Source organism: Populus nigra, chromosome 8 (assembly GCF_951802175.1).
Source record: "Populus nigra chromosome 8, ddPopNigr1.1, whole genome shotgun sequence".
In the NCBI taxonomy this organism is placed as follows: Eukaryota; Viridiplantae; Streptophyta; class Magnoliopsida; order Malpighiales; family Salicaceae; genus Populus; species Populus nigra.
In genome coordinates, this window is record NC_084859.1 from 8,503,203 (window position 1) to 8,518,521 (window position 15,319).

At 34.1% G+C, this 15,319-nt stretch overlaps 1 protein-coding gene and 1 long non-coding RNA gene across 4 annotated transcripts; both read left to right on the forward strand.

Moving 5' to 3' along the window:
* The first annotated feature begins 1,087 nt into the window (after window positions 1–1,087).
* Window positions 1,088–6,460, forward strand: LOC133701089 (auxin-induced protein 22C-like). Its single transcript, XM_062124882.1, has 3 exons — window positions 1,088–1,559; window positions 3,241–3,322; window positions 6,061–6,460. Exons 1-3 carry the CDS (start codon window positions 1,202–1,204, stop codon window positions 6,173–6,175), a joined length of 555 nt encoding a protein of 184 aa, XP_061980866.1. The 5' UTR covers window positions 1,088–1,201; the 3' UTR covers window positions 6,176–6,460.
* A 2,140-nt stretch (window positions 6,461–8,600) lies between these two features.
* Window positions 8,601–15,319, forward strand: LOC133701223 (uncharacterized). Of its 3 annotated transcripts, none has more exons than XR_009843528.1 (3): window positions 8,601–9,473; window positions 10,037–10,129; window positions 14,620–15,319. It is a non-coding gene; the product is annotated as an uncharacterized LOC133701223 (long non-coding RNA). The 3 variants fall into 3 exon arrangements; XR_009843529.1 differs by lacking the exon at window positions 14,620–15,319 and having other exon boundaries at window positions 8,601–8,962; window positions 9,262–9,473; window positions 10,037–11,292; XR_009843527.1 differs by lacking the exon at window positions 14,620–15,319 and having other exon boundaries at window positions 10,037–11,292.

Below are 15,319 nucleotides of genomic sequence, written 5' to 3' on the forward strand. Positions count from 1 at the left end.
CATTCTTTCCAGCTAGGGGACGCATGATGGAGTACAACAGGTAGTTTTAGACAACAACTGTTGACGCGGTTGTGGAGTTGATGTGTACCTGTAAATTGCAAGGATGACTTTTCTGGAAGTTCCCATGCATATATCGGTCCTACTTGCAAGACAGTTCCTTCCATTCTTGTTGCCTATGCCATAATATTTCCTCAACATGCATATGCAAGGTTGCATACATGGCCATATACTTGTTGCAAGTTGAACGAGATGATGAATAACTTCATGCCATAGACATCAAATCATGCATGCGTGTTTCCAAATCATAGATAATTAAAGACAATATCTAACAAACATTATTATCTGTCTGCTAATTAAAATCAAGTACACATTATAAGAAACGACTTACAAAAACAAAAAAAGGAAAACAATCGCATGGAAAATGCAATTATCCATGTCCTGAGAACATTTGTGTCCATATTCTTACATGATTTAAGATTATTGTTGATCTTAAGCGATTATCTTCCGAACATCTCAACATCTTGCCTTGATGCCACAGATCTCCCGAATTCCACAACATCTCGTTTCGATCTGAGACTTCTGCTTTTCGGCAACTACTCCAACATGGGAGAGATGCCACCCTAAATTAACTAAAAAAAGAAATCTGAAGTAGGTTCTGAGTTTAAAGATTCAAGAATATTACTCTAATGATTAATAATTGACCAACCATGAGCAACATTAGGTGGACATGAATGCTGCAAAACAAACTGCCCTTGTATCATGCTAAGAATTTGTAGTACTTTTTTTCATAATTTATTTCTCAAGCCCCCTCAATATAGCAAATCACATGGTCTGTTTTCCCTTCACCTAATCAGACGGCTGAGGTAAATCGTACCAAATCACCTCATACCTAAGAGCCATTCGATGTGTCCCATATCCAACTTATGGTGCTGGCCTTTAATTGTGTTTTTAGGAGGCATAGAGTCCCCACTTCTGCCCCTCATGTGACCGACAACTGAGCCTTATTTGACCTGTCATTGCTCCCACTTGGTCCTTCCTTTGATTTCTTCTCTCTGCTTGTGTATAATTTATTTCTACATAAATAAACCGTTTTTGCGACCAGGAATTACAAACTATATAACATTTTGAAACCGTGGAGCCAAAAACTAACCAAGTTTAGAGGAAGAAAATTGAAACCTTTACTCATCACCAAGAAAAGAAAATGGCACAACCTCTTGGACTTGAAATCACAGAGCTAAGGTTGGGTCTACCGGGCAGCGATGATGGACATAAAAATGACAAGAAAAGGGTTTTCTCTGAGGTGTCCGGCGAAGCAAACAGCACAACCGACGACAGAAAAGTTCAAACAAAGAGTCAAGTAGTGGGGTGGCCACCAGTTTGTTCGTATCGAAAAAACATTAGTTTCAATGAGAGAGATCGCCATCATGAAACTTCAAAAATTTACGTGAAAGTAAGCATGGATGGAGCTCCTTTTCTTCGAAAAATTGATTTGGGCATGCATAAAGAGTATTCGGATCTTGTTGTCGCGTTGGAGAGGTTGTTCGGCTGTTATGGAATTGGTGAGCATCCCTCTATCTTCTATTTACAGTACTCTTAATCTCTTTAGGCTTTATGATTTTAAAGCTCTATTAATACTAGATCAGTATTTGGAATTGATTTCGAAAAATTGATTTGGACATGCATGGTATACATATTAAGCCTCCTTGATTATACCTAGCTACCATTAATTGTAAGCTTCTAATTATAAACAAGCTAGGCCAGCGTTGTACACCATGCAAAATACACACACACACACACACACACACAATAGCTCCGTGATTCGCAAACGTAGTGTTTATGGGTTAGTTGATTTTAAACCAATTATGACTATTCAAACTCTTTCTATATTGTATTTAGAAGATACCAATTCTTTTTTTTTTCTTTTTTTCTTTTGTAATTAACCTGCATATAAATTAGATTGTGTACTTAATTTAGTTAATCGAGCTATTTGGACTTCAGTGAATTTAAGCTTCATTTAATAATTTCTTTTCATTATTATTAGGTTTCCTTCCAAATGAAAAACAAGTGGGTTCGTTTTTTTAGTTATAAGTCTGGATGTTTATTCCCAAGCAAGTACTTCCATGAAAACCTCATAAATATTAGAAATCAAGTACTCCAAAAATCAAATCAACGAAAATGATGTCCTATTACACAAACCCTAAAAATCTCAGTGACCAACCACAAAAACTACAGGTATGAGTGATGGTGGATTTCGTGAAGCAAATCATAACACAATCTTCCACAAGCTTTAAAAAAAAAAAAAATACCCAGAGAGAGGAAACTACAAGCTTCATAAATTTGTTGAAATGAAATACCATACTTCATCACCCATCTAATCCTCAAATCTCCACCCATTAATTACTTGTATTCCTGCAAATTAAAACATATTCCTATCTGTTTTTTACTTGTTGTTTTTTGCTTCCTATTTTTGTGAGAGTCACATACAAGGTAATTAATAATTGACAGGCATCTATTTCGAAAACAAAATAAAGAAATATATGTTTTTTTTTATTATTTTTTTAAAAAAATCTATTTCTTTAAGTTCATGAAAGTTCCACTACTTGATTTTTTTTTTTTATAAAGATTGATTATTTTTGAAATAGGAAAAGATAATTAATACAAAAACATTAGATTTACCTAGTTGATGGAATGTTAAGGTGTCATATTGTCCAACTATCTAGGTTGTCTCCAAAGAAGGTTAAAAATGTTATTATATTTAAGTAAGAACACACACCATTATACAAACTTTTTTCCTCCTATATTATTTATTATATATAATCTCTATGTAATCAATTAAATAATTATTTGATAATTAATTAATTTCTAAGCCTAGCAGGTACATGAACCTCGAAAACTGTTTTTACATCCTCCATTCTCAAATGTCAATGCATCCTCTAACATCAAGCCTTATATTAAGAATAGATAATAAGCGCATTAAATCTCATTTAAAAATTATTAATATTAAAAAATAATATAAATTATATTTTAAGATCTCACATAACTGTTTAAGTTTTTGAATTAAGATAATTTTTTAATAATTAAAAAAAAATTATATGAACTAAATCTAAGAACTCTACCAAATTTGTTCTCTAAAAATATGTATAGATATATAGTTTATTATTTCTATGATCCTTTATTTATTTTTAAAGAGAAAAAAAGTAAATGACCATTGTTTATTTGTTATGTAAATACCATGGGCAGGCAAAGCCTTGAAGGATGAATACGTTCCCATATATGAAGACAAGGATGGAGACTGGATGCTAGTGGGAGACGTGCCTTGGGAGTAAGTCTCTCTAGCCAAAAACAACTCCTTGTATTTATTTTTCTTATTTTTATCATTTTAATCGTTTTCCTTTAGAAGATCGACATATCTTTTCAATTAATTATGCCTCATCACACGTGCTTTTAATGTCCATAATTCAACTAGAAAATTTATTTACACCGGCAGAATACCCTGTAAGTGCAAAAGCTGTGTTTTTATTGGTTTAAAAATTACCAACGAATTTTTCAATAAAAACATGCAGTCAATAAGTGTTTCATCAGGAATTTTAAAAACAATTATGAGTAATATCATTTGGTTTTGCTGACGTAATTTGTTTTTTTTCAAATGAATTCTTTCAACAAGATAATCACATTAACCAAACTTGAAGTGTAATCTTCATCCAAATTAATTTTTATAAAAAAACTTTTATAAAAATTAACTTTAAAACTCGAAATAACCTCAAACTAGTAAATAATTCTATTGACATGCAGCAAAGAAATCATCCAATAGAAATATCATAGTATAATTTATATATTATAGATGAGTTATATAATTTTGGATTAGTCTGAAAACCTTGAAATAATCCAAATCGGAAACCCTGTTAAATAAAACAGTTAAACTTTCTACTACCATGTCAAAAAGAAATGGAAAAAAAGGGTTTCATTGTCTTAGCCTCTTCTTTTTATAGAATTCTCTACTAGAAGGATTGTTGATCAAAATAGCTATTTTAGAGATTAACAAGCATTTAAAAATCAATTTTTTATGAAGAGAACCAAATCCCATACAACTCATAATAACATCAATATGCTCACACAAAATCGAGTTGAGAGCTTTGTGAAAATTCACCTTGAGTAAAACCCACGACCTCCTTTACTACGAATGCAATGGACCTCCTTATTAGCTATCACGAATCCATGTAAAATCTGATGCCTTGCAATGAAAGTTGATTGATTGACACTGATAATGTATGTTAGAACATTCTGAAGCATGGTAGACAAAAGTTTTGCTATTATTTTGTATAATCCATGAATCAATCTAATAGGCCTGAGACTAAGAAAACTTGTCTAGCCCCTTAGTCTTCAGAATTAATGCTACAAAGGAAGAACTTATACCCTGGGCAACCTACTAGCTAGTTTGAAAAAAAATCTTAGACCATCAAAAACACATCAAAGCTGATAAGATCCATCCATATCTTTTTATAAAAAAAAAGAATGTGTACCCATCTGGATAAGAAGCTTTCGAACCATTACAGTCCCACACTGCTTGCTTCATCTTCTCCATTGAATAAGGTCTTTCTAACCAAACCGAACATGCCTCTGAAACCAAATCAAAACAAAACTGAGCAACATAATCACTTGCTGCTGATTAACCGATGCCCATTCATCCACCTCACTGTCAATATAACCTATGAGTTCCCGAGAATTCCCCAATCCCAATGCAGTTGCATCTTGTATAATTCCCTGAACCTCCTTTTCTCTATCAAATCCGTGAGTTTAATTTTATTGCAAGTTATTCAATACCGATCGAACATTCCCTTGCTGGATTCCCGAATTGAGAGAGTCTGAGGAACCACTTTCGTTAGTCGTATTAGTTATGCTGCCGTTAGCTGTCAACATTTTCATTTTCCTTGTTTTGCCTCTAACGATCATGTGGTTCTTTTTTCCCTCATCTAAATTACCCTGCTGCCTGTACTTTGTACCCATCGAAGCTGGAATGCAATCCTCTGTACCCCTCACCTCTTCTTCCACGGACATATAATTTGAATTCCCATCTACACATTCATTAACGGCTGACTTAATAACAGGGGACAGGCCAATATTGTCGTGTATTTCTTGGAGGGATATTCTTTCTTCAAATTCGGTGACTTGTGCGTAAATTACGAGTATAGGTTTGGTGTGTACTTTTGGCTGGAGACTCCATTCATAGCCAGACCTCCTTTAGTCCTGCGTCTAAAGCAGACGATATGTAATGATTTTTGCATGAGCCTAAGCACTGCGTGAAAATTTTATCAATCAAAGCCATAAAACTTGACCCTATGAAGTTCACATGTAATGAAGGGATTGGAAAATAATACGTGAGTAAGTTGTAGTTTAATTAATATTAATATCCACGGTTTAAAAAACAATAAATTCAAATATCTCCTTTATTATTAAAAAAATGGAAATTAATATGACAGGAGGTGCACCACCAGACTGCTGCACAGCTAGTAATACTCTGTCTAGTGAATTATTTATGGTTCTTGAAATAATTTCTTGAGTGGAGATCTGGGTTTTTCTTTTCCTTTTCTTCTTCTTTTTCGCGACTATGCCTGAATTTGAGGCGTGAATATCATTTGTGGAAAGATATATAGAGGCAATTTTGGCATGCAAAAAGTCTTGCAACTTGCAAGTATGTATACGGATTTGTCTTGGAAGTTGGGGCCACATACTGCCGGCAAACGCAACTTGCTTATAATTGTGTAGGGTAGATGGCGATGCCGATGATGTCCTTAATGTCAAAGCATCTGTCATTATGATGGAGTGATTCTTGCAACATTTTCTTTCAATGATTACCATATCTTAAGCTCCAAAATAATTTGTCTTCCATTATGTAGTTTATTAATGTCAATTTCATGCCAACGCATTAATTAACCATATTCCTAGAAAACAAATCAATTAGATGCTCCATTAAAGAACGATAGGATTTAAATTGACTTCTTGTGGGGGTGGGAATAAAGCTAGTTACTTATGAAATTTTTATCTTTTTGTTTAATTTCACAGGATGTTTTTTGAGTCTTGCAAGAGGCTAAGGATCATGAAGAGTTCAGAAGCCAAAGGTTTTGGGCTGCAGCCAAGAGGCGCTCTTAAGGGAATTTCAAAAGATGATCGTCACTGAGAAACTACAACATTTTGAACTCGGGAGAACTTGACTGAATTGTCTTAATTTTTCGTAAGCATAAACATTTCTGTTTAATTGGTGATTATTGGTTAATTAAGAACAGACGATTCACCATCAAGTTGTAGCTTAATTTGAGACCTGTTTTTATATGTTTAAACTGGGACTTACAGAACCCTAGATAGGAAAGACAACTAGCTTGTTTTTCACGATTAAATCCATCCTGCTATATGTGTTTTTTTCTACTATTATTTTTGAATCATGAATTGCTTCTGTTTTTTCTTGGGAGGCTTTCCTTTACTGCTAATTTTCGATTCCTATTCTAAATATTTAGATCTTGGAAGCTACTTTAAGGTTATATATAACATGAAGAATACTGGGAAGTTAAGGTTTAAGGAGTTTTTTTATAGAGTAAATAAAAACCTAAATGATAGACCCATTAATTAGTAATTACTACGCAAGTGAGTGCTCTTCCCTAATTTTTCATCTTGTAATGTGATCAAATCCTTTCTTACACAACTTGAATAATGTCCAGTTCATTTCACATCTGAAAAACATCATAGCGAGAGCAATACAAGGAGAGCCTCTCACTAGATACATTAGTAATGAAATTCATCAGATGAGGGATGCCGAGGGAACTGGTGAGGAAGGATTTGAAGATAGAAGGCAAGAATATGAAACTCGAACTATCCATCATAAAGGACTTCAAGTTTTTTAACGAGCTAGGCATTGAAATCCAGAACTCGGCCCATTGTTTTACCGTGATCATGGAATTTGTCGACATAATCTTGGACAGAAATTCAAGGTCAGTTGCATATTAACTGAAAGACACTCTATATTGTGCAATTAAACAAATTAAGTGGAGCATTTCTCGAACGAAGGCCCATGTTCTCATGTCTCGTCCATGAATTAGTTTCTTTTGATAAGATTAATGCACATGATTACCTTCTCCGTCAACCACTACTGAAAAAATGAGGCTGTTAGCATTAGATTTTAGTAACAGATAATTCCAGATTTACAACAAATTTTATATATATATATATATTAGTAACATGGTTAGCAAGGAAAATTCGTTGTTAAAAGCAAATATTTGTTGCTAATTAAAAAAATAATTATTTAAATTTGAATACAAAACTAAAATTTTACAGACCATTAATTAACTTTTACATTATAAAATCTCAACCGTTTATCTCCGCTGGTTAATTAATTCTAAACCTGCACCCCCCTTAATTCTAAACCTGCACACCCCCATTTATCTCCACTAGTTAATTAATTCCAAACCTGCACCCCTCCCAACCAGAGTTTTAAAACCCGGACCGGCCCGGCGAATCGACCCGGGACCCAGCCGACCCGGGCATGAGACCGGTCCAGGTGGAGGCAAAAACCCGCTTGAAAGTTGGCCCGGTGAAACCCGGTCGACCCGGCGGGTTGACCCGGAACCCGGGCGACCCGGGTAAACCCAGCCGAGACCCGGTCTCTCTCTCTCTCTCTGTTTTGTTTTATACAGACACATTAAACTACATCGTTTTAAACGATGAAGACAAATAAATGCCTTCCAACCGGGGGGCTCTGTCATTAGTTGGAAAAGCGGATCTCCAGGAGAGAAGCAAGATACCTTTCTTTGATCCACCTTCACGGACAGGAAAGAGAACAAAAAGAGACGCGCTAAGATAATGTGATTGAGGCTCACAGTTGATAGATATGGCTGAGGCTGAGCTGCTGCTAATCTTGACCAAAATCAAGTTGTTGATGCTTCGGGATGAACTCATGCTATTATTGGCGTGATTGAAGCTCACGATTGATAGAGACTGCTTGTTGTTGAAGAAGGAAACTGTTCACGTTTGAGATCACAATGGCTGAGCTGGTATGTGACCAAGGTGCTGTTGTTGGAGAAGAAGGAGTCACCAGCGGCTAGGGCCTAAGAGAGAAAAGTTAATTAATTTCTCTCTTGCTATCTGGGTTTTCTATATATTTTCTTTCTTTCTTCTGTGTGTGCGTGCTGGGGAATGAGAGAATAGAAAAGAGTGTTTCAGTGTGGGGTCTTTTTGAGGGATAGATAGATAGGATGGTCATGAATCCTAATTACATAGGACTCTTTGATTATCAAAATGATTCCAAATTTAATGAAACGATCATGTTCCCAAATTCATATCAATACCCAGTCATTGAGCACTGACTTGAATTCAATACCCCTTCTCCTGATCTCATTCCTGAGGATAGTGATTCCACTGACCCGTTTCTCAAGTACATAAGCCAGATGCTTATGGAAGAGAACATGAAAGATCAGCCACACATGTTTCATGATCACTGTGCTGGGTTTTTTTGGGTTGACCCGAGTCAACCCGATTCAACCCATCTAACCCGTGACCCGGTCATTAAACCGGGTCAACCACCGGGTCGGGTTTCAAAACTATGCTCTCAACAGAAATGTAAACAGGAGCAAAGAAAAAAACAGCCGAAAATTAATTAACTTGCAGTGGATCTCTTCGTCTTCTTCGTCCCTAATAACATCCATAACTGTAGAAAAATCACTCTCTCTTCATTGATCTGATTTTCCTTTATCCCAAACTTTTTATCTACTTCTCATTCGTCTTCAACATCCCTAACTTTTATCTTCACCTTCTTCTCCTTCATTTTAACAGATTCAATCTTTCTCTATAAACCACCAAAAACACAGACCCATGGCAACATCCCACTAGACCCATAATTATCACCATCGAACATCCTGATTTACCCCCTCTCTTTGTATACGGGTTGGGTTTTGCACTCTTTTCTTCAATAATTTAGGTAACAATTTTTTTTTATCGATACTTTGAATAACGGTTTTAGGCTATTCATTTGAGAAAATAAGAGTTTATGAAATGTTTTTACCATGATCTATAACCTAATTATGCATGTTTAATTAAAATTTTATCAAAACCCCCAATTTAATTTGTAGGGTTACGGTTCATCAATTGTTTGAAAATAACTTTTCTGGGCATATCACTGTCTTTTTTCTTTCCTTATTCAATGCGAGTTTGTATAAAATATTAATTGAATGATTTTCATTGACCTTTGAAACCATTTCTAATAAACTTGAAGTCTAGGTTCGTTCTTCTTCCAGATTCGTGATATACTGGAGAAGAATGAAAATGCTGCCTTTGTTTCTTTTTGTGGGGATATTGACTTAACAGCTTTCAGTGAGAATCCAAATTTGAAAGACACATGGGCTCATCAGGTTCGTGATATGCTGGAGAATGAGGAGAGGAATGAAAATGCCGAATTCCGAGTGAAGGAGGTTGAGTACATTCAAGCAGAGGTAGGTCCCTTTTAAATTCTTTAAGTTCTTATTTTTGTACATTCTATTTATTCATCTTTTGTTCTCTCTGTTTCTTCAATTTATTTTAAGCTTGCTTATATTCAGCTGAGGGTGTGTTTATTTGTGTTTAGCTTGAATATATCTAGTTAGTGATGTTGACATCAAAATTATTGAAGCAGTGTTAGTCCATCGACAACTTTACTTCCACCATAGAGGACCTGTAATCTTCGTGGAATATTTCTAGGTTATGTGTTTTGTTTGACAAGTGGGTTGTTTGCTAGACAAATGCATTCTGTCATACCTTTAATTCTGAGGCAATGGTGGACACTGGAGCAAGCTTTTCAATACATTTTTAAATTTTGTTGAGTGTGGATTTATTTATTTTCATTTTCAAATTTTTACGTATTTATTTTATCATTTTTTATTTGTTTTTTGAAGAAGGTTTTCCTGCTGGAATCTTTGTCTAATAGGTGTACCATAAAAATCTCAATAGAAGATTCCTTAATAAGTGATTCTTGACGATAGATTTAACTTTCTTTTTTTGTTTGAATACATATATACAGGTGAAGATAATAAAGTGTCTAGTGGAAAATATTGTGGTAGATATTTCATTTAACCAACTTGGTGGACTGTTCACCCTTTGTTTCTTTGAAAAGGTTAGTGCTTTATCCTAGAAATTGTCTACTCCTTTTGTCCAAATATTATGATCTTTTTTCCGGAAACTTCTGCTTTCCCAAATTATTAGTCTTTTATTAGAAAATCACTAATCCTGCCATGCCCTATTCATTAAGCAACCTAAATCAAAACCATCTTCTGGACTTAGCAAATTATTTCTTGAGGCTTGTAGTGCAATATATGTTGTTTTACCTGCTGGACAAGATAATCAAGGGCAACCCTTTTTGCCCAAACACTTCAATGTTATTGATCCTATGCGTATAAACAACAACCTGGGACACAGTGTCAGTAAAGGTATATAAATAGAACTCTGCTATGCTGTTTGCCATCAAGTTAAATGTCATTTGAATACCTCTACTTTTTTACGTTCCAAATTTTATCAAGCAAGGAATACAAGCTGGCAACTATTGTATTCATGTTTCTTCTAGGATTAACTGGTGGTTGTTTCCAGTAGAGTATTGGAGGTTCTTTTTACATTTCAGCAAGAGTCCCATTTCAAGTAGAAAGACATGATTACTTCATGCTGTTTTTATTTTTATGCTTAGCTTCTATCCATGCTTGCTTCTTCCATGATATATATGTACATGTATCAAGAACAAAAGAAACAATTTTGCATTCCTTCTTTGATATAATTGTGGAGTTTGGTTGATTTTATATTTTCTCAACTCAATAATTATTGATGATAATGCATATATTTTGTTTGGTTTTTAGCATGCCTCGATGAGGATCCATATTAGATTCTAGGAGTGACAAGTCCATTTTATCCAAATCATTTCAAAAGGAGATAAAGAAAAAAGAAGAGGAGATAAAAAAAAAAGATGATTTTATTTTTGAAATAAAACGGCAGATAGTTTCCATGAAAGAATATCTTATGAACAATCTTGGATATCATCGTGGGACATCAAATATTGACCTTATGGCCCTATCAATGTCGCCGCCTATGGCTCCCCAGATAATGACGCCTATGGGTCCCACATTTTCACCAATTTATCGACCTTCACCTCAACCACTATATCCTGATTCATCTTACATCGACCCATAATATCGTGGTTCGTCTCCACAACAAGCACCATGATTGTATCTTTTTATTGTATTTTGACTTATTTTCATTAATGCAAGTTTAACTAAATTTTTATACTATGAATTTTATTTTTATTCCATTTATTATTGGTGATAAAGTCATTTCCATATTAATTTATGTTATTTATATATATTCTACAACTTTTAAAATATCCATAAATAATTAATTAAAAAAATTAAAAGTCATTTGGATAAAAATAAATAAATAAATTTAATAAAAATAATATAGTTAGCAACGGATTTTCCGTTGCTGATTGTAAATAATTCATTAATCAGCAACGGAAAATCCGTTGCTGATATATGAGCAACGGAAAATCCGTTGCTAATATGCAACGGATTATTCGTTGTTGATTTGTGAGCATCAAATTATCCGTTGCTGATTTTTGAGCAACGAAAATTTCATTGCTGAAAATCAGCAACGATAGATCTGCATTCGATATTTTCCGTTGCTGATTCTGATGCTAAAAATTTTTAGCAACGGATTTTAGTTTTATTTGTAATGGATTGGTTAGTTGCTAATTACTATATTTTTTAGTAGTGAACCATATAATATAATATGATCTTTTATCTAGGTACATAATATAATCTGCATTAACCTACTAATTATGGTTGGATTCCGACATAATATATACAGTCAAATATGAACCGTGTGGAATGTATATGATTCTAAATCGTTGATCAACTGCGCAGCTATATATGGCTTTGGTTGGGACTTTGTCTGTCATTAACATAATCAGAGTCAACATAACTAACATATTTTTTATATACCTAGCAAGAATTTTTTACACCTTTCAAACATCAAAAGATCCATTTCATAATCTGTCAATGTTCCTTACCTAAATTAGCCATGTATTTCACCACAAGATCTACATGAGCTAAATTTAGATGGGTGCATACCATAAGGTGGATGAGACTACTAACTACACTAGAATATGAAACACGAGACATGAATTCCATATTCTCATTTAATTGTTAGGAAAGTTTAGGATCGAAACAAATATGGAGTTGGCTTAGAGGTGTGAAAACACTATCTTTAAGGTGTTTATTTGTCCCACACAGAGACAACATCTCTAAGATACAATTAAGCTTTCTAAACCTCTAAAAAAATGAGAAGATAAGACCAAGAAAAGAATGTCTTTTTGTTGTTATTTCTTTTCTGTATAGTAACATGCTTTTATAGACTTGAACGTAACGATGAAACAATATGACTGTTCATCAAACAATATGACTCTTGATGAAACAATATGACTGTTCATCAAACAATATGACTATTCATGAAACAGTATAACTATTTGTATTAAGTTCCAAGTTCCAAATGCTATCTTTTGATATTATAAATATCTATATAATAATATTAGGAAGCCAAATAGGAGAGTTTGTCCACCATGGCTTAATTTACTACATAATAGAAACTCACACTTAGAAACATTAGGAGGGAGTGTTTCTTTCCAATATGGGATAAACATCTTTTCTTTATTCATTTACAAACTACACCAACAATCCGGCCCCCACTAGTTTGTAATGAAGGTCTTTTCACTTGATAGAATTATGCTTACAAGAAGATATTTTGCAATTTAAACCTTCAATTAGTGTTAGAACTTGAATCCTACTAAAGTTATTGGTGTCCGCAGATTAAACCAAAACTTTTGTTGTAGAATAAAAGATACTGCACATAATACTATCCAAACTTTTAAAAAGGTTTACAATTGTTTAGCACTATTATGGCCATATGCTAAAATCATAATTTTTTTTCATGAATATTTACAAGAGAAAACCCTAACTCTTGTTAAAAGCGACACCACTTTTATATTCATATAGGTGGAATTATACATGTCTCTATTACTTAGACACGAACTTTAAATTTGATTAAGAGTCCACACTCATCCTACTTTTCATAATAGAACACACTGAATACTATCAGAATAGGGACTCAAATTAATTATCAGTGTCCAATAGATACAAAACAGTAACTTATTATTACCCATTAAACTAAGAGATAATCTGAAGTTGGGTTCCTATTACTGGTATCTTTAATAATGGGTTTCAACCCCATTTTATTAGTTTTTTTTCGTACCATGTCTCTAGATAGTCCTTTTATGAGCGGACTCGCTAAATTATTCACATACTTCGCATACACAATGGTGATTACACCATTTGTAATCAACTCTTGAATATATCCATGTCGAATGTCTTGACTTACCATTGTAAATGTTACTATAAGCTCAAGATATAGTTGCTTCACTATCGCAGTATAAAGAAATAGCTGATATAGTTTGTGGCCACAACTTAATATCAAATAATATATTTCTTAGCCATTCTGCTTCTTTACCTGCAGCAGCTATAGCAATAAATTCTGATTCCATGGTAAAATGAGAGATGCATGTTTGTTTCTTAGATGCTTAAGATATTACACCTCCTCAAAGTGAGAAAATCCATCCTGATGTGGACTTATTATCACTTGAACTAGTCATCCAACTTGCATCACTATATCCTTCCATCACAGCTGGAAAATCAAAATAAAACAAGTCTAAATAGATCGTTCTTTTTAGGTAACCAAAGACTCTTGCAATAGCCTTCCAATGATCTGTATTCGGCTTGCTTGTATATCTTGATAACTTGCATATAACAAAAGTTATATCTGGTCTTATACAATGTATAGCATACATAAGACTTCCAATGGCACTAGCATATTCTAGTTGTGCTACCGCTTTATCACAATAATCATTGAAAGTCTATTATGAATGTGACATGCAGTAAATAAAGCTTCACCCCATAAATTATTTGGTAATTTAGCATTCAAAAGCATGGCATTGACCATATCCATTAAGGTTCTAATTTCAGGAACATGAAACACATTGAGTAAAGACAATTTTTGTCCAGAAGTAAAGTACAACTCAATAGTTTCTTTTCCCAAAACTTTAGCAGAATTATGGTTTCCCATCAAGACCTCTTCAAGTTTTTTCAATTCCTCATAAGTCTTGAACCATGTTTTGTTGTTACAAACATTAACTATTGCACCAGAATCCAGCCACCAATCTGAAGTCTTTACAACATTAGTTGCCATATTTAATTCGGTAATCATTCCAATTTAAATGTTTGAAACCATGGTAACTAACTCCTTGACTTCATCTTTTTTCAACCATATTCACTTTTAAAGAACCACCTTTCTTGTTAAAATTCTTGAATCTGCACTCTTTTATATAGTGCTATTTATTTCCATAATGGAAACGAATTCTATGCTTCTTATTAGCATTTTGTTTATTCTTGAATTTGTTTATTTTCTTTTGCACTTTCAGATTGTTTTGAGTCATTATCAAACCAGTTTCAGTAACCAAATTCACTTTAAAATGTGTTGCTTGCAATTCACGCATATGAGATTGAACGCGTGCAGCAAGGAGCATGGTGAAGCGCTGCGCAAAGGACCTTTTGTTCCACTTTGTTGATCGAGAAGAAAATATGAAATGATTGAGGTTGAGAAAACCCTGCCGAGAATCGAGAGGCGGGAGGGCACCGAAGCTACCACTAGACTAGCGAAAGGTTTCCCGACGAGGAGAAAAATGAGTGAATGGAATGACATCATGTATGAAATCACCAACCTGTTGATTCCGGAAGTCAACTCCTCGCTACCTCTGCCAAGTTCCTCTTTCTAGTAGGATTTTCTCAACAAATGTCATGGTAAGTTGCTTTTGAGTTCTATTTTCATTACTCCGAATCTTCTTAGTTCGATTCTGCCTCTGCTCCCTTACTCACAGAATCCCAACCGAACAATTACCATTGCCCTACTTCCCATTCTCTTGGCTACGACACTGGTTATATTCAAACTGCTAACTATGATTCGGATTTTGCAAGTGTGTTTGAAACTGTTCAAAGGTATAATTGTCTGTAAAATGCAACATCTTCTTACTATATTCATTCCAAGATGGAGGAAGCTTTGATAAAACAACTCCCACTTAAAGTGAATTAGGAACTTTGATATCCAAATCACTAATTTTTGATATCAGTATTTGAATTTCATGGATTTGATCCATGATTGGCTTGTTATCAGTAATCTCATTATCAAAAAATTTTAAAGCAAGAAAACAATCAGAACT

Coding starts and splice junctions, on each gene's coding strand:
- LOC133701089 (XM_062124882.1), top strand. CDS start 1,202: ATGGCACAACCTCTTGGACTTGAAATCACAGAGCTAAGGTTGGGTCTA. Junction 1,560..3,240: donor GTTCGGCTGTTATGGAATTG/GTGAGCATCCCT, acceptor TACCATGGGCAG/GCAAAGCCTTGAAGGATGAA. Junction 3,323..6,060: donor GTGGGAGACGTGCCTTGGGA/GTAAGTCTCTCT, acceptor TTAATTTCACAG/GATGTTTTTTGAGTCTTGCA.